Source organism: Seriola dumerili, unplaced genomic scaffold (genome assembly GCF_002260705.1).
Source record: "Seriola dumerili isolate Sdu_G_001 unplaced genomic scaffold, Sdu_1.0 BDQW01000110.1, whole genome shotgun sequence".
NCBI lineage: Eukaryota > Metazoa > Chordata > Actinopteri > Carangiformes > Carangidae > Seriola > Seriola dumerili.
This window is the reverse complement of record NW_019174365.1, coordinates 12,443,368-12,466,898: the sequence shown is the minus strand read 5'-3', so window position 1 is coordinate 12,466,898 and position 23,531 is coordinate 12,443,368. Positions and strand designations below refer to the sequence as shown.

At 42.9% G+C, this 23,531-nt stretch overlaps 3 protein-coding genes across 4 annotated transcripts; 1 reads left to right on the top strand and 2 right to left on the bottom strand.

Moving 5' to 3' along the window:
• Positions 1–633: 633 nt before the first annotated feature.
• On the bottom strand, positions 634–3,258 carry wdyhv1 (WDYHV motif containing 1). The gene is made up of 6 exons (XM_022747563.1): positions 3,197–3,258; positions 2,441–2,540; positions 2,108–2,158; positions 1,848–1,996; positions 1,581–1,705; positions 634–1,487 (listed from the first exon to the last, which is right to left on the bottom strand). Exons 1-6 carry the CDS (start codon positions 3,256–3,258, stop codon positions 1,342–1,344), a joined length of 633 nt encoding a protein of 210 aa, XP_022603284.1. The 3' UTR covers positions 634–1,341.
• A 732-nt stretch (positions 3,259–3,990) lies between these two features.
• On the bottom strand, positions 3,991–12,460 carry bop1 (block of proliferation 1). Its single transcript, XM_022747270.1, has 16 exons — positions 12,300–12,460; positions 10,742–10,978; positions 10,514–10,624; positions 10,068–10,222; positions 9,851–9,968; positions 9,415–9,516; positions 9,059–9,271; positions 8,786–8,947; positions 8,569–8,649; positions 8,161–8,230; positions 6,045–6,177; positions 5,285–5,468; positions 4,917–5,208; positions 4,694–4,778; positions 4,413–4,520; positions 3,991–4,320 (listed from the first exon to the last, which is right to left on the bottom strand). Exons 1-16 carry the CDS (start codon positions 12,414–12,416, stop codon positions 4,167–4,169), a joined length of 2,322 nt encoding a protein of 773 aa, XP_022602991.1. The 5' UTR covers positions 12,417–12,460; the 3' UTR covers positions 3,991–4,166.
• A 1,599-nt stretch (positions 12,461–14,059) lies between these two features.
• On the top strand, positions 14,060–22,911 carry hsf1 (heat shock transcription factor 1). 2 transcript variants are annotated; one of them, XM_022747357.1, is made up of 15 exons: positions 14,060–14,484; positions 15,303–15,411; positions 15,633–15,769; positions 16,333–16,457; positions 17,636–17,711; positions 17,871–17,932; positions 18,256–18,334; positions 18,437–18,555; positions 18,639–18,823; positions 18,964–19,102; positions 20,125–20,196; positions 21,309–21,414; positions 21,567–21,620; positions 21,870–21,927; positions 22,026–22,911. In XM_022747357.1, the coding sequence occupies exons 1-15, from the start codon at positions 14,359–14,361 to the stop codon at positions 22,211–22,213; spliced, it is 1,635 nt and encodes a 544-aa protein (XP_022603078.1). In that variant the 5' UTR covers positions 14,060–14,358; the 3' UTR covers positions 22,214–22,911. The 2 variants fall into 2 exon arrangements, with proteins under 2 accessions (XP_022603078.1, XP_022603079.1); XM_022747358.1 differs by lacking the exon at positions 20,125–20,196.
• Positions 22,912–23,531: the final 620 nt, after the last annotated feature.

Here is a 23,531-nt window from a genome sequence, read left to right as displayed (position 1 = left end):
CTGACTGTAGACCAAGTGTGTACGAAACCGAAACTACAAATAAACGTTCCCGTTATTCTTCCGGTCTGTTTTCTGTCTGTCAGTCGGAACCGGTTCCAACTACAGTCTGAACTGGATCCTGACCCGGCTCCTCTGTGAGCGATCACTGATCAATAACCTTTGATCGATCATTGGGCCCGGTCAGCGTGAGAACATCAGAGTGAACTCACAGCGCCTTCACAGGTCGAACATAAACACTGCAGTTACACTATCACCAGAAGGCAGACGGAGGTTTGATTGGTTCATTTAAAAACACCTGTCACTCAACTTAGGCTCTGAATCAAACTTTACTGACACTGGTCAGTATGTATGAGTATTTTAAAAAAAAAAAATTAAATGTGTTTTTTTTTTTTTTTTACAGTTAAGTAAAGTAGTAATACTGCTATATAAAAATACAGTAAAAACATATATAAAATATTTAAAGTAGATGTTGTACAGAACAGTTAAATGATAGAGCCAAAGGTCCCGAAAGATGATCTGATGCGCTAATGTAAGCCCAGCAGTGCCTCACTCCCACCTGAACAGGTGTAGTCAGACACAGTACCTGGTAACACCTGTGTGTATGCAGGACCTTCTGTAAGAATACATCATATCTTAGAAACTGATCAGCCATTTTATTTGAGTCAAAGTGAATGCAGCTCTCAGGTAAATGTAAAGTAGAAGAAGAACAAAGTACAAATATACTTCTGTACAATGATGAGAAGCACTGCTTTTCTCATGTCGTCTGTAGAAGTCTAAGGGACATAGGAGAGTCTCATGTGGCTGTTAAAACAGAATCACTTGTTCTGTAGTAAGAACAACAAAAGTCTTTGTCAGAACATTAGAATCAGGTTGGTAGAACCTTATCGAACACAGAGACACTGCTGCTGCTGTCACTGTCACAACCACAGTTCAAGTCTGTAAGAAACAAGCTTCTGGTGCAGTAACCAGGTGAGAACTGTGCAGGTAAACACATGCTTAAATAGACGGGGGAAGTTTGGGGATCTGCTGAATGTTAGAGAACATAGAACGTCAGGACTCTCCTGATAATGGAACCATCATCCTGCTTCATGTTCTGACCTGCAGGATTAACACTTTAAATACTACATTACCCATGAGCCTCCATGGCTTTTGCTGTTCAGTGCTCTGATTTAAACAGCTTTAAACAGAGAGCTGAAGCTCATTTTATGCTTCGTAGAAATGCACCATCGGAGTCGTAGGTAATGTCTACTTCAAAGTTTTTATGTCCATGCGTGTTTGTAACGTTGACTCTTTTACAAATCTGAAACAGGTGTGTCTGCTGCAGTCTGTCTGAGATGACAACTATGAGGACAACAATGATGATGATGATGATGATGATGATGAAGAGTTTCCGGCATAGCTCTGCAGGAAGTGGTCCAGACTGAAGACCGTCCCCCAGCCAACAGCCGGGTCCATACTGATGAAGTCATCCAGGTTCATGTGACTCTCTGAGGAGGGAATGCATCACAGCATGATGTCATCATGAGGTCATATGGCATACATCATCAGACATGCTGAGGTTACAGGAGGTGTCATGTGACCTGTGGTGTGTATGGGTGGGTAGGGTGGGGGGGGCATCCTCCAGGATCCATCAGAAGTCTTCATGTGAGATCGGTCAGATGCAAAGTTCAACAGGAAACTGTCAGCAGGTACAACACGCAACTTCCTGTTAGTGGAGAGAAAGGTACAATGTGTTAGCTGTGGTATACAGTTGTGTTAGCTGTGGTAGTAAGGTGTGTTGGCTGTTGTGTTCAGCTGTGTTAGCTGTGGTATACAGGTGTGTGATATGTGGTGTTCAGGTGTGTCACCTGTGGTACTCGGGTCTGATGTTGCGGTCTGAACGGAAGGCCTGGGCGGCGTATAGTTTCAGGCTGCAGGGAAACGACAGCTCAGAGTCCAGATCATAAACCAGAGAGTCCGACTGAAGACCCGCCTGCAGCAGGATCACGTGATAGTCCTGAAACACACCATGATGTCATTAGTGATGTCACAATGACATATTACTGTAACTATTCGATGAACTGTCTGTGACATCACTAATATTATCAAACACAGTGACATCACAGACCCAGATCACTGGCCGGTCTCCATGTCCAGACTTCTGTTTCCACAGAGGAACCTGATGGAGTACAGACATATATTTCAGAGAGCCTGACAAATGTTTTATAAAACCATGTTTCAAAGAATGTTGTAGAACCGTGCAGATGTTTTAAGGAACCTTACAGAACTTCACAGATGTTTTATAGAACCTTATAGATTTTTCAGAGAAGAACTTTTTATAACCTGACAGATGTTTAAAGAACATGACAGATGTTTTATAGAACATCACAGATTCTGACGGATATTTTGGACATTCTGTGGAACTTGGCACGTAGCTTCATGTTCTACTGTGTGTTCTCACCATTCTGTTTTTATTAGAGATGAAAATCACAAACAGTTGTTCCAGTGGTACAGTTCTTTCCTGTCTGACAAACTCACAGAGTTTCCAAACATTTTCCTCACTGTGAAAACAAGAACAAACAACAGGACCTCAAACAGTCAGACACCAGTCTGTGTTGAACTGGATTTAACTACAATTTCTATGAGTAAAACTCTAACATTGCAATGAGCAGACCCCAACTGATCAACACACTCAACAGCCAATCAGGTGTTAGAACGTTCTATAAATTACATGTTTGATTTCTCCTAGAATGGAGAACGAGGATCTATCTGTCAGCAGGTAGAACACAGGTTACATCAAGTGACTGTCCTAACAGACTTGCCCCAAGGTTGATGATGTCCAAGACCACTCAGCTGTCTCACCTGAACAGAACCTGGTGTTCTGTATCAGCATGTGAGAATTCTGTCTAAATAAAGATCAGTACAGAACTGACCTGATCAATAAGAAGCTGATCGATTATTGATCTGTTGGTGTCAACAATTATCAACAGAAACAGCTGATCGCCTATTGATATGCTGATGATTAAACTGCTGCTGTTAAAATGTGAAAACACAACTGACAAATAGCTGTTCGATAGTATCAATGAAGTAGAAGAAGCTTCTGATTTTTTGCAGTGTCACAATATATGTAGTAAATATTTACAGTGTAACTTGTAGCATCACAGAGTATACTTTGTAGTGTAATTTGCAGTATAGTTTGTAGTAACAGCCGATTTACCAGTAACAGCTGGTGTAAACGCAGCTTTCGCGGGACGGTATGATTCTGTCTTCGCTCTTCATCTTGGTGCTACACTGAAAACGCTCCGCCGGAAGTAAATGTATGACGTTACATCCAGTTAGCACGGTAATTAAAAGCGTGAGCAGAGAAACTTGTTTTAATTGGTTTCCTCCGCCAAGACCAATCAATCCTACACGTCTTTTATTTCTTCAGTCACACAACACACCTGTATGGTTTTATTACCTGTGAAATGATGACGTCAGCAGCTCCATTGCTGTATGAATTGTCTCATTGTTGTGTCACAAACACTCACTGTATTAGCTTCATGTTTAATGAGATACTAATGTAATCATTCCTCAATGCTGCAGCTGCCGCCATATGTACTGTTACTATTAATAATACAGTTCTGTGATGTGGATTCAGCATTCTCTTCCCCCAGGTCCAGATTATTATCTGCACCAAACTATACACACGTAGGTCAACACCAAAAATATCAGATTTTTACATCAAGATCCAAACATTATTTCATGATAAATTGACAATGTTCTGACAGTGTTGAAAAACGCTCTATCTCACATTGTTAAGGAAGGTGATTAAAAAAAACAACTCCTATATCCACCCCTTTAACTGGATCAGCACCAAAATGTGGGTTTCTCCCTGGTCCACGCCCCATCCCTCCAATAAGTCTGATGCAAATTTTTTCAGTACTCGTAGCGTAATGTAACAGGTTAAGTTAACTAACTCTAAATTGCCCATAGGTGTGAGTGTGAATAACAAACAATAACAGGCAAATAAACAGGTCAGAAAGTTTGAGTTTAATTAAAAACAAACAAAGGGGAAAAAAAAAACAGATTTTAGGTTAAAGATGAAAACAGTCAAACAGCACAGTTTCTCCAACAGCCTGTATCCTAGCAACCACATCACCGACTCGTCGACTGGTTGGTTGCTGTAGGGGTTGCCAGGCAGTTTGCTATGTGAAGAGGCGGATGGTGGCGTCGGCTCCGGAGGAGAAGATCCAGGGCTGTGTGGGGTGAAAGGTGACATCTAGAACACCGAGGTCATGAGTACTCACATGACCTCTGAGGACCTTCACTGGGACAATCAACGGGTTCTGCAGCAGGTCACTGGAGAGGAGGAGGTGGGTGGGGTTAGTGTTTATCTGTGTGTGTCTGTGTATTTATGTGTGTATGAATGTACATATGAATGCGTGTATTACTTATAAACAGTCCCGTGACAGACGATCACCGATCCATCATCAGACGCTGAAGCGAAGAGTGGGTAAACTCTATGATAGGCCACGCCCCTCACTGCCTTCTTATGGTGTCTGCAGACAGGCAGTGATCAATATGATCAATAAGATCAATACTACAACTCATAGTAGGAGCAATCACAACCTAATCAATACTAACACATCAGTACATTTATGTCCAAAACTGTGACATGACGATTCATTCACGAGAACAATGACAGCTGTGAGTTTGATGGACAGATACATACCGCAACACCTTGTATGGCTTGGTTGAGAGGTCGAGGTCAAACCAGCTCAGCCTGCAGTCGTAACTCCCACAGATCACATGATCACCTTCAGACAGAAGAGAGACAGGTGAGACAGCGGCTCAGCCCCTTAGCAGTGATGTCACATACTGACAAACCATATTGTGTAATAAAGTGGGTGTCACAATGAAGCCGGTGTGGCGGTGAATTTGGTGGATGTGGTTACCCCCAGGGTGGATGGCCATGCTGGAGATCCACTTGGAGTTGGCCTGTAGTTTTTTGGTCATTTCCTGTTTGACCAGGTTGTAGATCCGGACAGAGCGCTGTGTGGCCACAAAGAAGTAGGGCCGGACGGGGTGAAAGGATACGCACTGAACCAGACCTTTGTTCTTCCTGAAGGGATTCTGGCTCCGTCTCCGGCTCACCTGATGAATGAAAACCTGCAGGTGGCTTGAGTGATCCGGCATCACCGATGCCAGGTAGTCTCCTTTAGCGTGCCACACGACCTGGTGTACGGCCTGAGGGATCAATACTGATCAGTTAGTTCTGCCCAAATGTTCATCAGGAATCTACAATCAATGAGTGTTTTCTCACTTTGGGATGTTGTATTTTGAGGCGGATCCCCTGGTTTAGCTCCTCCCCCTCAGTCTCACTCCAGATGACAGGCCCTGCCCCTTCTGTTGGCTCTGTCTCCTGCTCACCAGAGAGGAGACGCTCTGATGACGAGATGACCTGTCTGTCTGCCAGAGAGGGAGACAGGATCAAGACCACCGAGTCCCTGAAACACAGAGAATTTGAACAGATCTTTATTTGTTGTGTACAAAACTACACTTTGTTTTACACTTGTCCAGATTCACATCAGCACTGGCCTGCAAATGAGTTGATCCTCTCCTACAGAGCACAGCGCCCCCCACAGGTTAATAATAACCACACAACCTCTGTAAAACGTTAAAGTAGAGGCCACTTTATCACGACGACCTTCGACCTTTTCTAAAACATTCTAAAACTGTTCATGTCCTACTAAGACTCCAAAATATTTCAGCCTGTCCAGGTAGTCACCTTTATTAATAGATATTAAGATATTAATAACATCATACATTTTTCTAAATCAAATTTTACAAATTAATAAATTAAAGCAGAACAACTGAAAACATCCTCAGTTCCCGGTGGAACTCTGCTGGACTCAGAGGTCAAAGGTCTGATGTTTGCTGACGACCTGGTTCTCATGCCCCCCCACACACAGAGAGGGTTTTACAGCAGAACCTGGACATCCTCCTTGAGCTCAGTCCAACATGGGGACCAACTGTAAATAAGGTGGACATGTAAATGAATGGATAGGCAGACGGGTCCTTACAGGGCAACAGCCAGCAGACAGACAGATGGGTTTGGGTTCCAAGCGATGTTCTTCACAGCTCCGCCCACCTGGACTGTCTTTATACAGCGAGACGAACACACCTCCCAGAACCTCACAGAGCCATCATCACTACCTGGATACACACAGTACAAGTACACACAGTATAGAGTTATATACACAGAGCCATCATCACACATGCTGTAGTTCTGGTCCAGGGTGTATGTTTTCCTCATGTGACAGTAACAGGACTAAACGAATGTCTTCACATCTTTATCAAATTTCAGCTGCTGATCTGGACCAGACACCAGTCACTAGATCTAACAGATAAGAGTTGTGCATCACCAGCATAGCAAAGACAAAAGACACAACCAAATGGATCAGGTGCCTGAAGGGGAGCATAAACAATGAAAATAAAACGGGTCCAAGAACTGATCCCTGAGGCACCCCATAGGGCCAAAGGAGCTCAGCTGGCAGCATCAACTGAAACAAAAAACATCCAGTGAGACAAATATGAGCAAAACCAGCTTAGTGCTACACCCAGTTTTCTATGATCAATAGTGTCAAAGTAAAAGGACTAAAATGACCGGTCTAACTGCCTGAAGATGTCAGTCCACCAGTCTACAACCAGTACTGGATGTTTTCTACAATCTGACATGTAAAAGATAACTTACACACAGCTCTGTAGTTCATTGGTAAGATAGGATCCAGGGGCCACCTTGAAGGATTCAGGTATGCTGCCTGATGAGAGGGACTGGTTGATAATAGTGAACAGAGATGGTCCAGAAACACTAACTGCCTCTTAATTAATTTGGGAGGCACCATGTCAAAGTGACAGGAGTGTGGGAAACAGTGTCAATCAAATCACTGAGGGAGATGGGAGAGAACTGGCGTACGAGGACAAGACTGGGACTGGGGAGGCTGAGGGGCACAACAGACAGTTTAATTCTGTTGATTGTATCCACAAAAAAAGGATAAAAAAATTTTCACAATCCTCAGCTGAAGGTGGGACAAGCAGGTGGCTGATTAGAGATAAGAAAATAGAAAATAAGAAAATAACCTGGGACTGTTTTTGTTTGTGGTGATGAGATTATTGAAATAAACAGTTGGTGTTTTGCGTCATTTTTTGATTCAGCTGATCATCAAATCTTTGCGTGTAGTGAACAAAGCAGTCGTGTATTTTCCACCTGGCTCTGCTCGTAGAGATGAACAGGTCACTGCGGACGTAGGAGAGCAGTGATCTTCGTTTCTGGTGAGCTCAGATTCCTGAAGGGTCATGACATTTCCACATTTCTCAAATGAACTATTATTTTTCTTAAAAGAGGTCAGAAATGAGGACAGTAGATCCAGGTGTCAGGGGATCCAGGGACACAGTGGACCTTTCTGGTTAAGGAATCTCCAATAATTAATGCAGTGGAGGAGGTGATGATGCGTGTTACTACGTGGACCTTCTGAGCGTCCAGCTGGCCAGACCATCTGATCACAGCCTCCTTCAGCATCCTGTGACTGGAGGAGAAGAGTGGAACCCATGTTTGTTTGAGGGTCCCATGATGGGCCGGCCTGATTCCTGATCCATGCCAGTGACACGTCAGTTGGTAGCGTGTCCGCGGGGGCATCTACCGCAGGGGCATCTACCGCAGTACGTGAAGCGTGAAGGACCAGAATGTCATAAGGCCGGGTCATACAGCTACTGAAGAGGCAGGCTGTCTGAGTGTCTCTTGGGACCATGGGCCACCACCTTGGCACAGGACAACAGATGGATCAGTGTCGAGAAGGAAGAAAGCCGTGGGCAGGTGGAGGGGTCCCACAGAACTGTGCCCTGAGAGAGGCAACCTGTTTGGACCGCCCAGCTGCCACATCCATGAAGCTGGACAGATGTTCATCAGAAAGATGTCCTCCTTAAGACCAAGGAGGACCTTTTAGTTTTTTTTCTGGAGGAGCACAGCTCTCACAGGGATGGAGTTGTTTAAACCTCAGTGATGGATCAAGTAAAACAAAGAAATTCAACAGAGAGTAAAGAGAATATCATCACTGTTACTATAGCAACCCGAGGGCATCCCTCTAAACAACCAGCAGCATGTTGTCAAACAGGTGGAACATGTAGTGATAGATGAGTTACCTGAAGCGAGCCACTGTCCTGATGGAGACACACTGATGGACCGGACCAGACCACTGTGACCCCGGTACACCTGAACACAGACACAGGTAACACAGGTACATACAGGTACATGATGTTAGTTAGGAAACACCAGTCTGCTGGCAGTGTGTGTGTACATCTATATTAGTGAAGACCAATTTCAGTTTTAAACCATCACACTGAGGACATTCCTGGTTTGTGAGGACAGGTGAGTGGTTCAATTAGGTGGTCAGCAGTGTGGAGGTGTGTGTGTGTGTGTGTGTGTGTGTGTGTGTGTGTGTGTGTGTGTGTGTGTGTGTGTGTGTGTGGGCCGTGGCCGTGAGCGTCCTCAGGAGAGACAAAATAAGTTATCTCCACATTTAAACCATCACAGAAGAATTAAAAACAAACCAGAGATTGTGTTGTAGGAAACGGCTGCAGGTCTTTGGGTTTTGGAAGTTTTGGGATCAAATCCTCTGGATTCACGTTCACCTGCAGACACACAGACATTATTGATCATCTCCACAGTCAGATGCTCCGATTAGCTGTTACTGTATCAATTTTCTCTCAGGTTTTTTCAGACTCCAGCGACACCAGCTGCTCAGAAGAAAGACCTGACGGTAGTTACCCTCATCTTCCTCTGTCGAGGACACAGGTACAGGTCGAGGCAGCGCTCAAACCTGTCGTGGATGAAACGAGGAAACGCAGGAACCTGACGGAGACTGGAGAACTTCATGGGAACGTAAGGCAACTTCCTGTCTGACGGATCCTGCTGCTCCCACAGAGCTCGCTGCAGAAAGCAAGACAGATGGAGGCAGATGGAGAAAGAGAGAGATGGGATGATTCATAGTTCTATCTATTCTATAACCAGGTAAGTTCAACTCTTCAGCGGATGAGATACCTCCTCGTCTGTGAGCAGATACTCAGGTGGGGGGTTGTAGGACTCCTGATGACCAGGTAGAGGCGTTTTGGGGGCAGGCAGGTGCATCCTGTGTTTGGCTAGAATAGAAGAGTCCTCACTGGCCCAGAGGTCATAGTAATGTCCCCTACTGTCCTCCTCCACCCGCCGAGGTTTGATCCAACCCATCTTTATTGCATGGACCAGTTTAGACACCTGCACAAAGATGAGAGACGGAGGGACAGACAGACAGGTGAGAGAGGGAGAGACAGACAGACAGGTGAGAGAGGGAGAGACAGACAGGTGGAGAATCTGTAGACTTTCACAGTGAAGGAGCTGCAGTGTGTTTGTGTGTTTACCTTCTCCTTCTCGATTAGTGAGGGGATGAAACTGCGTTTGTCTGCAGGTCTGTTAGTGACTGGATGAAGCATCACGTCTTTACTGAAGAACTCAACTGAGGGCTGAGGAGGAAGAGGGGGAAGTGAAGGAGGGAGAAGAGGAGCGGATAGAGGTAAAAGGAGGGAAGTGGATCAAAGGTCATTATCAGCCATGTTTTGATGTGAGGCTAAAAACAAGAATCCATGCATCATATTTAACCAAATAAAGCTTCAGCTTCGCTGTGTCTGATGATGTAACATTTAAAAGCTTGTTATGGGACAACAGGTGTCCGGATGTGTCCATCCTGTCCAGCAGAGACAGGTTAATAAAGGTTTACTTTGACAGAAAACACACAAACATGTTTTAAGACATCCACAGGCTAAGGGGCAGAGTCTCACCTGAGTAACATAAGCGTACCTGGTACTCGTTGAAGTTGACGTCCCCAAACTGTCCTCTCTGCAGACGATTCACCAGCTCCACTTGTTCGTCTGAGAGGACGATGTCACTTCCTGTCTTCTTGTCGTGGACCGTTCTCCTGAAAACAGACCGCTGTTAGCTGAGAACAGCTTGTTAGCATTATTACCACTCCCTCTTTAAAACAATAGGGGACCTAGCATCATGCTAGCAGCCTCACCAGTATTCTGGGTTCTCCATTTTGTCCAGGAAGTCATCGAGTTCATCCTTGTTCCTGATTGGTTTGTAGATCTTTTTCCCGTCCAGGTCATAGCCAATGTGTGGGAAATCTCTGTACCACTCCATGGGGATGTTTCCCACAGTATTCCTAATGTCCTGCAGAACCACAAGAACATCAGGACAGAACAACAGAGCTAATGTCTCTAGAAAGTGTCAGAGAAAATAATAGAGGATTGGTAAACAGTAGAGAGAGAAGAGTCGAGAACCCAGGAGAAAGTTAGGGACCCCAACAGAGCAAATGATTAAGGAGAACCCTGAAAAATATCACAAAATCCAACAGAACAAAGTCCCTGATTCTGAAGAATGTGAACCCTACAGATCTTAGAGAACCCAGAGGAACCTGAACAACACACAGGTTCTGTGATTTAAAACACAAACTGGCCTCACCTCCTCGTCTGAAGAATCATGTTCATACTCGTCTTCCTTCGTTTCTTCTTCCCCTTCTGTCACTCCTTCCTTCTTCTTCTTCTTTTTCTTCTTCTCCTTCTGCTCCTCTGTCTACAGGTACAAGAGAACACAGGTGATGCTCTCCAGGAGAACACTGATAACAGCAGCAGCTTTTTCACAGGTGAGTCACACCCGGCTTATCTGTCAAGCTGACAGGTTAAACTCTACCTGTTGAATCTGCTCTGACTCCGTCTTCACATCAACAACATCATCATCATCATTATCATCATTATCCTCCTCCTCCTCCTCCTCCTCCTCATCATGTTCTGATCCCTCCTCTTCATCTTCATCATCCTCACTGTCACTCCCAGAATCCTCCAGTCCTGAGTAGACGCTGTCCTCACTGTCTGACAGATCTTCATTCTCCTCATCTTCCTCAGCAGGTTTGTGGTTGAAGTTGAAGATCTGAAGAATAAACAGAGACTTAGATTTAAATGACCAAATACCACACCAGACTCATTTCAAAACCTGCTGATTGTAGCAGAGCATTTCTGAAACACACAGTCTTTCAGAAGCTCAGAAACTTCGTTTTATATCAGCATAAAAAAATTATTTTAAATGTGAGAAACTGTTTCTCAGTCATCTGACATCACCTCCAACATAACTGTATTTAAAGGATGAAAATAGATTTTTTTATTAAATTAGTGTTTACAGGGGGGACACTGACAGTAACAACAAACATAAACAAATAACTCTAATTTAAGTAAAGGTATAGGAGACTGTTTATATGCCGAGTTGTTAATCAGAGTGTCCTGATACTGAGCAGGTTCTCAGTCATGTCTGAAAAGGTTTAACACAGTTTAAAGAAAAGCAGAGCATCGTAAAACCGTCAGATTCTGAATGGCATTTGGCATTTGGTTTGAGTCTCAGTCATAGCAGCGTCTGCTCGCTGTGCTCAGAGAGTATTCGAGGTAAACAGCTAATATGCTAACAACCAATGCTACAATATCATTATTATTCAGATGCCAACTGTCTGTTTGGTGGTACAAAGTTAATAGCACTGTTGATTCCAGTACAACAGTAGCTAGCTTTAGCTAACACCAAAATGTATTTTCCTTAAGATTCATGATCGCACTGCAACAAAACTCCATTCACAATACGACCATTTATCACCGTAATTATGCAGCTGATACCAGAGTCAGTATCTGTTATTCGTGTATTTGGTCTGAAAAATATATGGTCTGAGGAAGAGCAGAACATCATAAAATGGAAAGATTCTGAATGGAGCTGGGCGTGCGTCTCTGTCCGTCTGCGCACTGAACATTAACTAGCAGTTAAATGTTCACTGTATTGCCTGTTGTGTTTTAAGTGAATAATACTAATGAACCCAAAATAACATGATCTGGCTTTAGGTATGATTAGGCGGTTTATTCCAGGACAGTCGACCTGATGGATGCTGTCCTATTTCTTTTCAGAACTCCACTTAGAATCTGATCATCTTTCTGCCCTCGGCTTCTGTTGATCCCTTTAGAAACTGGGTTCAGGTTCTGGTTAAGTCAGCTGGACTTGGTCTGGTCTCCTCTTCAGTTCGGCTGAGCTCTCTGAACATGCACACCGTCGGTTACTCTATATTTTTTCTAATTATTTTTCTCTCTGACTGGCGACAGCAGCGTGTTTTGGTGTACCTTCCTCTCGTTAGCATGCTAACAGCTTACCGCCAGCTCTTCACCAGCTCCCCCACTTTACCCACTAAACCCAGACCTCGTCCTGTCTGTATGTTTCTCACCTGGTCCTGATCCTCGTCCTCCTTCTCTTTACTTCTCTTCTTTGCTGTTTTCTCACGGACTTTCTTCATGTCTTCTCTCTGTTCGCTACTCCGCATGTTTCCGCTGCTCCCCTCCATTGACCCACGTGGGAGCCCCCGGGGTCAAAGGTAATGCGTCACAGCAGAGGAGTTTACTGTTGGCGCCATCTTCTGGTCTTTACATTTAGTTGGTTTTCGACTTTGACTTGTTCAACGTAAACTGTCGATGACTGCAGGAAGCCTGGGGTTGAACAGTCTCAAAAGTATTCACAAACAAATGTCAAGTTACGTTTCCAGTGAAACAAAATTCACAAATAAATACAGAGTGATTTGTGTCAGTAAATCCATGTGTTCCTATAGTTTACTACTCCTATAACTTACAGTTTTTCATTGTTTGTGAATCTCCACCTGATCCTTCTGAAATTCTTCCACCCACGTAAAAGAGAAGGAACAAGTGGCTGTTAAACTAAACAGAAGAAGAAATGCATGATCTTCTTCATCGCTATAGCAACCAAATATAATATTTCTATAGTAAAGAGAAATCTGGGAAAAGCTGTCAGCTATAAAATCCTTAGGTTTCAGGATGTAGCTCACACAAAGAGCAGTTTACATCTGTGTCACCATTTAACTCCAAACTTTGTTCCTGTCCATATTACTAACAAAATGACTCCAGTAATATTTTGCTAAAGTAGTAGAAACCAAATTGTCTTGAGACAATGCCCTTATTCTGGAGTTCATACATCTATTAAAAGAAAAACAGAGTTTGCCTAATGAATGAATGTCCTCAGGGGTTGACACTGACAGAGGTCACCATTCCTAAATCGCATGGATCAGATGAAACAGCATCAAAAACTATTGAACATTATTTTGGAGTTATTGTTTTTTTTTTATTAGAAATTGTGAGTAATTAAACATCAGTCCAACTTTGTTAAATCATTACAATAACACCATTGTTAAACCATGTATCATAAAATAATTACTTGCTATTACAGTTGTTTCAAACAACATCTGTGTGGAGAGAAACTGTGCTTTGAAATCAGTGCCTACCCCAAAAGAACCTGACGAAAAGTTAATGATTTCAAACCTCTTTTATCCAAAGACCCTACAAGGATACAAAAAACAGGATGAATACAATTAGAAACAAAAAGAAGAACAAGGATAATAAAAGGGTACATACATGTTTAAATTAAAAATAGGTTTTAAGGCAGTGTAGATGACCATAGTCCTAATGGCTCTCTGATTTGTCAGTCCTTTGACTGTTTCAAAGTACAGTTTCATTTCACGCTTGAACTGGATACTGTGGGTTTCCTTTCAGACCATTTGAATTTATGGATATTAAACTTACCATTTATTGATTCTGTCCAGATCTATCTTTTCTGTAAATTATTCTTAGTCCCACATAACATATGGAAAACATTTTCAACATCATTCTGCAAGAATGTAACATGAATGTATTCAGTAAAATAAATGCAGTTGTCTCTGTGCCAGTATTATAGGGAAATGTATCATAACATAAATTTAAGAAAGTTACATTTATTGTCCTTTATATTGATTTAAAGATTTTATCAAAACACCTGTCTCAAACATAGTCTGCTCATCAGACACGTTGCTGCAACAGTCGATGCAGGTACAACATCAGATACTTTAGATGCTGTCGATTTCGATGTTCCCCTTTCTAGAATCACGTACGTCACAACGCGACCAAACGTCCACGTTACGTTTGCGACGTCATTAGGTGGCGTCAGGTTACTCGCTACGCAGTTGTTGGTTTGTGGGTTGTTTTAATTTTCCACCGTGGGATTTTCACTTAAATAGACGTTAATAAACCTTCTGTGGACCGTTAAAGACCGACAGAGTCCAGCAGCGGAACCGAGGCCCCTGTGATCCGGGTCAAACCTCATTCCGGATCAGTGTCGCGGTTTGTTCGTTGGTTTGAGCAGCGGATGGTGCTAACAGCATGCTAATGCTTAGCATCGTTAGCTCAGATTAGTTGCGGTGTTTCAGATTTATAAACCAGAGTGCGGCCGATTTTATTTCTCTGATGGAGTATCCAACAGGAGGTGGAGGAGGGGCGGTTATCAGCGGAGGGAACGTCCCGGCCTTCCTCACTAAACTGTGGACCCTGGTGGAGGATCCGGACACCGACCCGCTTATCTGCTGGAGCCCGGTACTCACTTATTTTACTGTAGCAGGGAGCTAACGTTTAACAGTTAGCCGGCGGAGGACAAGGAGAAGAGTTCCACTTTAATCAGAGAGACAGGGTAAATAGATGTTAGCTGTTAGCCTGTCAGGTGACGCTCATCACCCGAGCTAACATGCTAACAGCAGATAAGAGATAATGAGATCATCAGCAGAGGGAAAACAACCTGCTCACCTGAATTAGATCAGACCAGTTTAATCTTTCCCGGTCCACTAGGAGTCCATCACCTGTTGGTTTGTGTCAGTGCTGAACAGCTGAACTGATTTTCTGACAGTGTAACGTCACAGTTTCTTTTAGAGCAGCTAAAAGAAGATCTACCCCCCCCCCCCCCCCCCACACACACACACACAGACACACACACACAGACACACACATAACAATAACACTAGTAACAGTAACAGTAGTATTAACAGTAATGGTTATAATAATAATAACAGTAGTAATAACAATACCAGTTGTAGTAACACCTATAGTAAAAACTGTAACAGTAGTAATAACAGTAGCAATAATGAGAGCAAAAATAACAGTAGTAATAACAATAACAGCAGTAACAATGGTAACAGTTGTAATAATAGTAACAGTAGTGTTCACAGTAGTAATAATAGTAATAGTAGTAATTACAGTAGTAATAGTTTAACCAAACCAGACTCAGCTGGATAAACTGGAACAGACTGATCCTGGTTTATCAGGAAGATCAGAGTCCTGCTGAAGACTCTGGTGTCTTCATGTGTTTTCATTGTTAATACTGATGATTATCTGTGTGTTCTCTGTGTGTTCTGTTTCAGAGTGGAACCAGTTTTCATGTGTTTGATCAGGGTCGGTTCTCTAAAGAAGTTCTTCCAAAATTCTTCAAACACAACAACATGGCAAGCTTCATCAGACAGCTCAACATGTGTGAGTATAAACAGCATCACTGACAGATCATATATCATATCAAGTTTTATCTTTACATCACAGTTAACAGCTTTTTAAACACATGAAGAAAGTTCTGGTTTGGAGCTATAACAGTCAGAATGAGGCACTTTCAGTGAGGAGCTGTAATGAAACACAGCTGACTGCTGTCTGTTTGTATGATGACATTAAATTTGTTGTTTTGTGAATGGATTTCTGTACAGATGGCTTCCGTAAGGTGGTGCACATTGAGCAGGGCGGTTTGTTGAAACCAGAGAGAGACGACACAGAGTTCCAACATCCGTTCTTTATCAGAGGACAAGAACACCTGCTGGAGAACATCAAACGCAAAGTCACCAACGTATGCATCTGTATATACCCCTGTACACACCTGTATACACTTGTCAGTGTTTCCCATACATTGATTTATTTGTGGCAGCACAATACTATATCAACATTTACCACCACATATTCATTTTATATATTTTTTTCTACTTTCAAATGAAATCTTATTCAATTGTAGAACTGCACCTAGTGCATTGATTCACCGTCAAAACATCCATGAAGTTTTGACGGCCTCTGTCCGTCTCTTTACTGGCCCATTCTGTGTACCTGTCATTCAGGGTGTACGTTAGAGCTGCTGTGTGCGGGCACTGTGCTCACTGACCTGACCTGGGTCGAGGGCAATGGAGCTGTGTTATTCAGTTCATTTATTTTTAAAATACAAAATACTTTGCAACTAAAATGCTAAAATGCTTCTATATGTTATTATATAGTAATTCATGGAAGAACATACCTGCAGATACACTTGTATGCACATCAACTCATTAATGTATATACCTGGAGCAGATACACACCTGTACAAATGGTGTACATCAGTCTGCCCCGGTCTCCATGATGACCATCTCTCTGTCACTGGTTTAGGTGTCCTCTGTACGTCAGGAAGAAGTCAAGATCTCTACAGATGAAGTGAACAAAATCCTCAATGACGTCCAGCTGATGAAGGGAAAACAGGAGACCATTGACTCCAGGATCATTGCCATGAAACAGTAAGACCAGAACCAGGTCAAGACCTGTTAAAGACCTGGTCAGGGGCTTCATTTATAAAACCTCAAGATCCAAATCTAAAGGTTACATTCTCACAAAAATGAAATAGGAAACCACTGATTCCACTATAAGACCAGACTCTCAACACCATAGACCAGAACCAGATCCCCTTTAATCCAGCAGTCAGTAGATCTACTCAATATTAACCCCTGTATATACTCCATCTGCATATGTCCATATACCTGTTTATGTATACACCCCCTGAGCACTTTCTTAGGAACACCTGTTTGCCTGCTTATGAATGCAATCATCCAATCGCGCAGTCATGTAGCAGCAGTGTATAAACTTGTGCGGGTCCAGGTGAGGAGCTTCAGTTATTGAGGAAAAATGTGATCTCAGTGATTTTGAGCGTGATATGATTGTTAGTGTCAGACGGCTGGTTTGATTGTTTCTGAAACTGCTGATCTCCTGGATTTTCACACACAACAGTTTCTAGAGTTTTTACTCAGAATGGAGCAAACAACAAAACTATCCAGTGAGCAGCAGCTCTGTAGAGGAAACACCTTGTTGATGAGAAAGGTCAGAGCAGAATTGACAGACTGGTTGGAGCTGAAAGAAAGGCTATGGTCACTCAGATAACCACTCTTTACAACTGTTGGTGAGCAGAAAAGCTTCAGAATGAACAACATTTAGCCAAGAACAGAAACCTGAGGCTGCAGTGGACACAGAATCATCAACACTGCACAGTTGAAAACTGGGGAAAACCTACCTGGACCGATGGATCTGGATTTCTGTTGAGGCAGCAGATGGTACGGTCAGAGTTAGAATCCATGGACCTAACCTGCCTTGTGTCAACAGTCCAGGCTGGTGGTGTAATGGTGTGGGGAATGTTTTCTTGACTCACTTTGGGCCTTAATACCAATCAATCATGGTTTGAATACCACAGACTATCTGAATATTGCTGCTGACCATATTCATCCCCTTATGGCCACAGTTTACAATCTTCTAATGGCTACTTCCAGTAGGATAATGCTCCATGTCACAAAGCTAAAGCTAAAGTCAGAGTGAAGGGAGGCCCTGCACAGTGTTAGTATGGTGTTCCTTATAAAGTGCTCAACGAGTGTATCTGTATACTTTATATCTGTGTATATGTGTATGTATCTATTTATCTGTGTTGCAGTGAGAATGAGGCTCTGTGGAGGGAGGTGGCCAGTCTGAGACAGAAACACGTTCAACAGCAGAAAGTCGTCAACAAGGTACTTCTCCGTAAATCAGTACACTAAGACGACAGAGTACACAGACGAGAGCACACAGTCGAGAACACACAGTCAGCACAATGCTAACAGAGCTATATCACCCATTAGCATGTTAGCTTAGCTTCTATCTGAGCTAATAATAACTCTTTCTCTCTGCAGTTGATCCAGTTTCTGGTGTCTCTCGTCCAAACCAACAGGATCCTGGGAGTCAAGAGGAAGATGCAAGTTTACTACTAATAATACTACAAATACTACAAAAAATACTGCAAAAACTACACACTTAACTACTAATACTACAGAGTTCACAGCTGTATCTTCCACTGATTTGAATAATTAAACTCAGGTCTCATGAAGATGTGAAAAATGTTTAAAAAAACTTTAAACCAGATGTTTCCAACTGTCAGAGGGTCAACTTTAGTTTGAAATGTAGTGAATTTTTATTTTGAAGTACCACTTCCTTCCTCAGTGTAATGAGACTTTGAATGAAATAATTATCGGCTCATTTAAAGTGTTCAGTTCATAGTGAACATGTCTCTCTCTGCAGTCCTCTGATGCTGAATGACTCCAGCTCCGCCCACTCCATGCCTAAATACAGTCGTCAGTTCTCATTGGAGCATATGCAGGTAAAGTGACGTCACTTGTATGCTTGAGTTTTTTTCACATCAGTCAGTTTTTGAGTCAGATCAGAGGATAGTGATCCAGTCAGTCTTACGGTTCTTCTTTAGGCTGCAGCCAGTCTGTTCTCAGCTGAGTCCCCAGTAACCTCTGGACCAATCATCTCTGACATAACAGAGGTGACCACGCCCACTTCAGAGGATGTGGTCAGTGATTGGACGGACACAGGGTGAGGACAAATCAGATCTGTAGTCATTAACTGATTTGTCCGTCAGCATTCACTAATACTGGTTTCACTGTGTTTACCTCCAGAGAAAGCGAATCAGTTAATGTCAAAGAGGAGCCGTCCAGTCCTGAGGTGGAGGTGTGTCCTGTTCTGGAGGGTGGGACTACACCTGTAGACACGCCCCTCTCCCCCACTACTTTCATCAATTCCATCCTACAGGACAACGAGACGCAGCCAACTCCCAACACCTCCACCGCAAACCCTACACCAGGTAACAGCTGACAGACAGCCGGCCTGTCAAAGGTTCAGCTTCTGCTGAATCTGTATTTGTAGTGTTACATGTGGAGGCTGGTAGTTTGATTCCCGGTCTGATAACAGTTTGAGCTGTCTGTCTCTCTGTCTCTACTATAGCCATTGTTGTGATGAGCCCTGCCTCCACTGGGCCCCTCCCACCTGCCCCAACCAGCCAGTCACCTGCCTCCAATCCCACCCCAAATTCCACCCCCAGCATATCTCAGCAGAAATGTCAGACCATCGCCTGTATCGACAGGTAAGTCTGTTACACCTCACATCAGTCGGGGTGGCTGCAGGTGCTGGTGCTACCTGATGTTTACTGCGACAGCTAATAACTGCCCCAACACCTGTCCCAAAAGCTTCCCCCACACCTCCAACAGCTGTCTCCACAACTGCCCCAACATCTATCCTAACACGTGTCCCAACACCTGCCCCAACAACTGCCCAACCACATGTCCAAACAACTGCCCTGTAACTGAGGATGCTATAATGCTATGTTGGCTAAGTACCCCAGAGTTATGGTGTTTATCTTGGGGTATTATAACAGCTGCAAACTGGACAGTGTTCGGCTATCATTTCAACAGTATGTGGACATACTTCTCAGCAGAAGGGAAAGTATCTATGGTAGCATTGTCGACGGATTTCATGCCTGTTTATACCCACTGCAGACTCAGACTTGACTATAGCATTATCTGTTTACTCCCTCTGTGCAAACAGGAATGTCACAAACCACAATCCTACAGCGCCCCACACTGGTTCGAGAATGCCACCACACTATTCAAAACAAAGGAATTAGTAATAAGCTGTAATAAGTGTCACCCCCAGCCTCATCAAAAACAGAACAGCTTCAAATAATGCAGACTCAGACCAGACAGTAAACTCAGCTTCAACCAGCACACAAAGGATATTCAAAAAAGGTGTCATCAAAGACTATCAGTAATCAGGAAACTGAAAGGACTTTATGTCACCCCCACCTCCTCCTATGGCTCTACCAATTCTGCTCTACTGCTCCACCTGTTTCTTTAACGTGCTGTCTGTCTCTAACCGACCCAAACTCACACACATCACCCACACTGCTGCAAAGACTGACTGACTGACTAAACTTATTAACTAAGTGACCGACTGACTGACCCCCACCCCCCTTCTCTGACCTGTTCTCTCCCCTTTGTTATCGTATTTGCTATAGTGTATTAGTGTCATTGAATTTGTACCTTTATTGTAGGCTTTCAGTCCTTTTGAAGGTCAGATGTGTCATTAAAACCCCTGTGCTTCTCTCAGACCCCGCCCCCCTCCCTCTGCAGGTGAACCTTCACCTGATGTTTGGCGCTTCGTATCAACACAAGCTGACAAGTGAATGATTAAATCTATAAATGATTAACATTTTAAATATTAGTCTGTTTTGATGTGTAATCTTGGTGATATTCTGTATTTTCCTTCTTGTCATCATGTGCAGACTCAAATTAACACTGAATGAATCCCACTAAAAAGTTTGGTGTGCGTATCCAGAGCCTGATCAAAATGTGGATTCATTCACCGCTGAAAACAGTCCCCATTAAATCAATAGCGTTATATAAGAATTACAATGTGAAGCCCTTTTAGTAAATTTTTTCTATAACTTTTTAACTATATATACTATACTACATATAACTATGGCCGAACTCTCAGCTTCTTGATCTGCTCGGACTGGGGTGCCTTCAGCTCAGAGATGTGTCGTGTTCGTACCCCAGTATACCTGCGTACAAGTCTAGGTTAAAAATTAAATGATTTACATGTCAGGTGCCAATGTGTTTGGAGCTGAGAGCCATAGACAGGAAGTCAGAAAGTGTTCAAAAACTAAAGGCAGGTATACCTTGTGTGATATTGGGATGTTCCAGATGAAAGATGACATTGGTGATATCTTTGGTCATAGCTATAAAACCTGGTCCTACATCACGCTGTTGTCCCAGTCTTGACCAAAGATTGCCTGGAACAAATTTCTGACAGTGTCAGAAATGTAGGAGAATGCTGATGACATTAATTTTTTATTATTAGCTTTTAGTAACCTACAATTCAGGTTTTAATCATCGTACAGTCTGCATACATCAACCTCCATGTTGTACCCAAGTGTGTTAGATCCATGTCGCACAGTGTCACCTACAATAAACTTATAAGCTTATCTCTCTGTCTGTAGGAGCCTTAACACTTTGGGGTTGTTGACAAGAAGAAAATATAGAAAAACTACAGAGGAATGAAGCAACTTCACATCATGTGTCTCCCCTGTTTGTCTCTCTTTCCTGACTGTCTCTCTCTCATCTCTCTCTCTCCTGACTCTATCCTGCTCGTCTCCTGTCTCTCTCTCCTGTCTGTCTGTCTGTCTCTCTGTCCTGTTTGTCTCTGCTGTCTGTCTGTCTCTCTCATCTATCTCGCCTGTCTGTCTCTCCCGTTTCTCTGTCATGTCTCTCTCTCCTGTCTGTCTGCTTCAGGTCTGAGCTGTCTGACCATGTTGACAGTGTGGACAACAGTCTAGAAAACCTGCAAAACATCCTGAACACACAAACCTTCACCTTCGACACCTCCCCACTCTTCGAGGTCAGTCAGAGAGATGGTCGTTACATGAACGTGTTAACAGCATGTTAACATGTTAACATGTGAATGTGTTAACAGTATGTGAATGTGTTAACTGTATATGAACAAAACAATATATGATTGTGTTAACTATACATGTGTGTGTTCATGTTTAGTATTTCAGTTCGCCCTGTTCTTCTGGAGACTTTGACCTCGACAGTTTGGACACTGTGAGTTCAACTATACAGACTCTTATTTTGTTTTTAATCTGTTTCCGCACTTCCTGTCTCAGCCATTCTCAAAATATATACAGTTGTTCAGTCAGTCATTTGTTAACCCAATAAACATGTACAGGTGCATATACATGTACATACAGATGTGTACAGGTGCACACAGGTTTCTGTTTTTGACAAAAACCTGTTTGTTTGTCGTTGATGATGTTACAGCTGTCTGACTGCAATGTCACTGTTTCCTCTTAGCTGCTGTCTGAAGGAGCTCTTAAAGGAAGTGATGAAAGCAGCAACACCAGGAACACAGGTAACACACACACACACACACACACACACACACACACACACACACACCTGTGTTTCTGTGTTACCCTCTGTCATGGTGCTACTCTCTGATTGGTCCAGGGAAGCAGCTGGTGCAGTACACCACCACACCTGTCTTGATGTCTGAACCACTCAGTTTGGGAGAGGGTGGGACTGACCTGCCGTCCCTGCTGGAGCTGGAGGCGGAGCCTTACTTCACACCGGACCCGCCCACTGATGACCCGGCCGCTGCCCTGCTGAGCCACGCCCAACTGGACTCTGACCTCTGACATCATCAGGGATGTGATGACTCATCAATAACCATAGCAACAGGACAGTCTGAGCACTGACTCAGCATCAGCAATAGACAATGATGAAATCAATCGATCAGCTGTAGATCAATCAGTAGGTCAAAGGTCATGTTTTTAGTATGCAGATGTTATTGATCGATATTAACCCCTTTATATATCTGTGTCCTTTTCTTCTTCTACTCTTTTATTTTAGCTTTTGGTTCTTTGCTGCTTTAATTAAATCATTTGTTTGACGATCGCTGTAAAAAAAACAAAAAACAAACAAAAAAAAAAAACTTACAGAGCAAGGGTCGCATCTGTACCTGCCGGTCCAATCAGACAAAGCTCTGAAGTCAATGTAGATGATGTCACAGTACAGATGGGATGACACACATGGACAGGTAAGGCAGGATAATGTGACCCAAGTGTTCTCCTGTTCTGCATGTTGAAGTCAGATTTCATGGTTGTCTTTGTTTTCATGTGTAAAATATAGATATAATGAAGAGACATATTTTTGGAAAAGTTTATTATGAATGAGAAGTGCCCCCACATCACCTCCGTTACCATGGAGACAACATGGAACCAGATAGAGATGCATTGATCTGATCTGTCGGATCAGTCTGAGCTCTGCTTAATCAGATCAGGTATCAGCCATGATATGTTATTGATCCACATTAAATACAGTTTGTTTATCAGTGTGTCATTATAACACTCAGTGTTTTTTGTTACACGAACATTCATCTCAGAGATGGCTTCAGTAACGTTTTATCAAATCTGAACCCTTTAGAAACAGTGGTTCTACTTCATTATTCAGCAAATATCAACTCAGTAAACTGAAGATTACCTGAAGATGAACTGTTGTTGCTACACTGTAACACACAGAGATTACAGTGTAACACACACAGATACAGTGTAACACATAATACAGTGTAACAATACAGTGTAATATTGATACAGTGTAACAATACAGTGTTAACAGGAACTGTAACCCACATACAGTGTAACACAATACAGTATAACACAGAATACAATGTAACAAACACATACAGTGTAACAGATACTGCATAACAGAATACAGCGTAACACACAGATACAGTGTAACAGAAAACAATGTAGCACAGAATATAGTTAATACACACAGAGTGTAACACAGAATACAGTGCACAGATCTACTGGGTCAAAGTATCGGCTGATATTGGCTTATCGAATATGAATCGGTATCAGTAACATTTCGGCTGATGAATGACAAGAAGCTGAAAAACAAAACAAATGCTTTGGATCAGTGCCTGCGTACTACAAGTTTATTTTTACAGTGTAA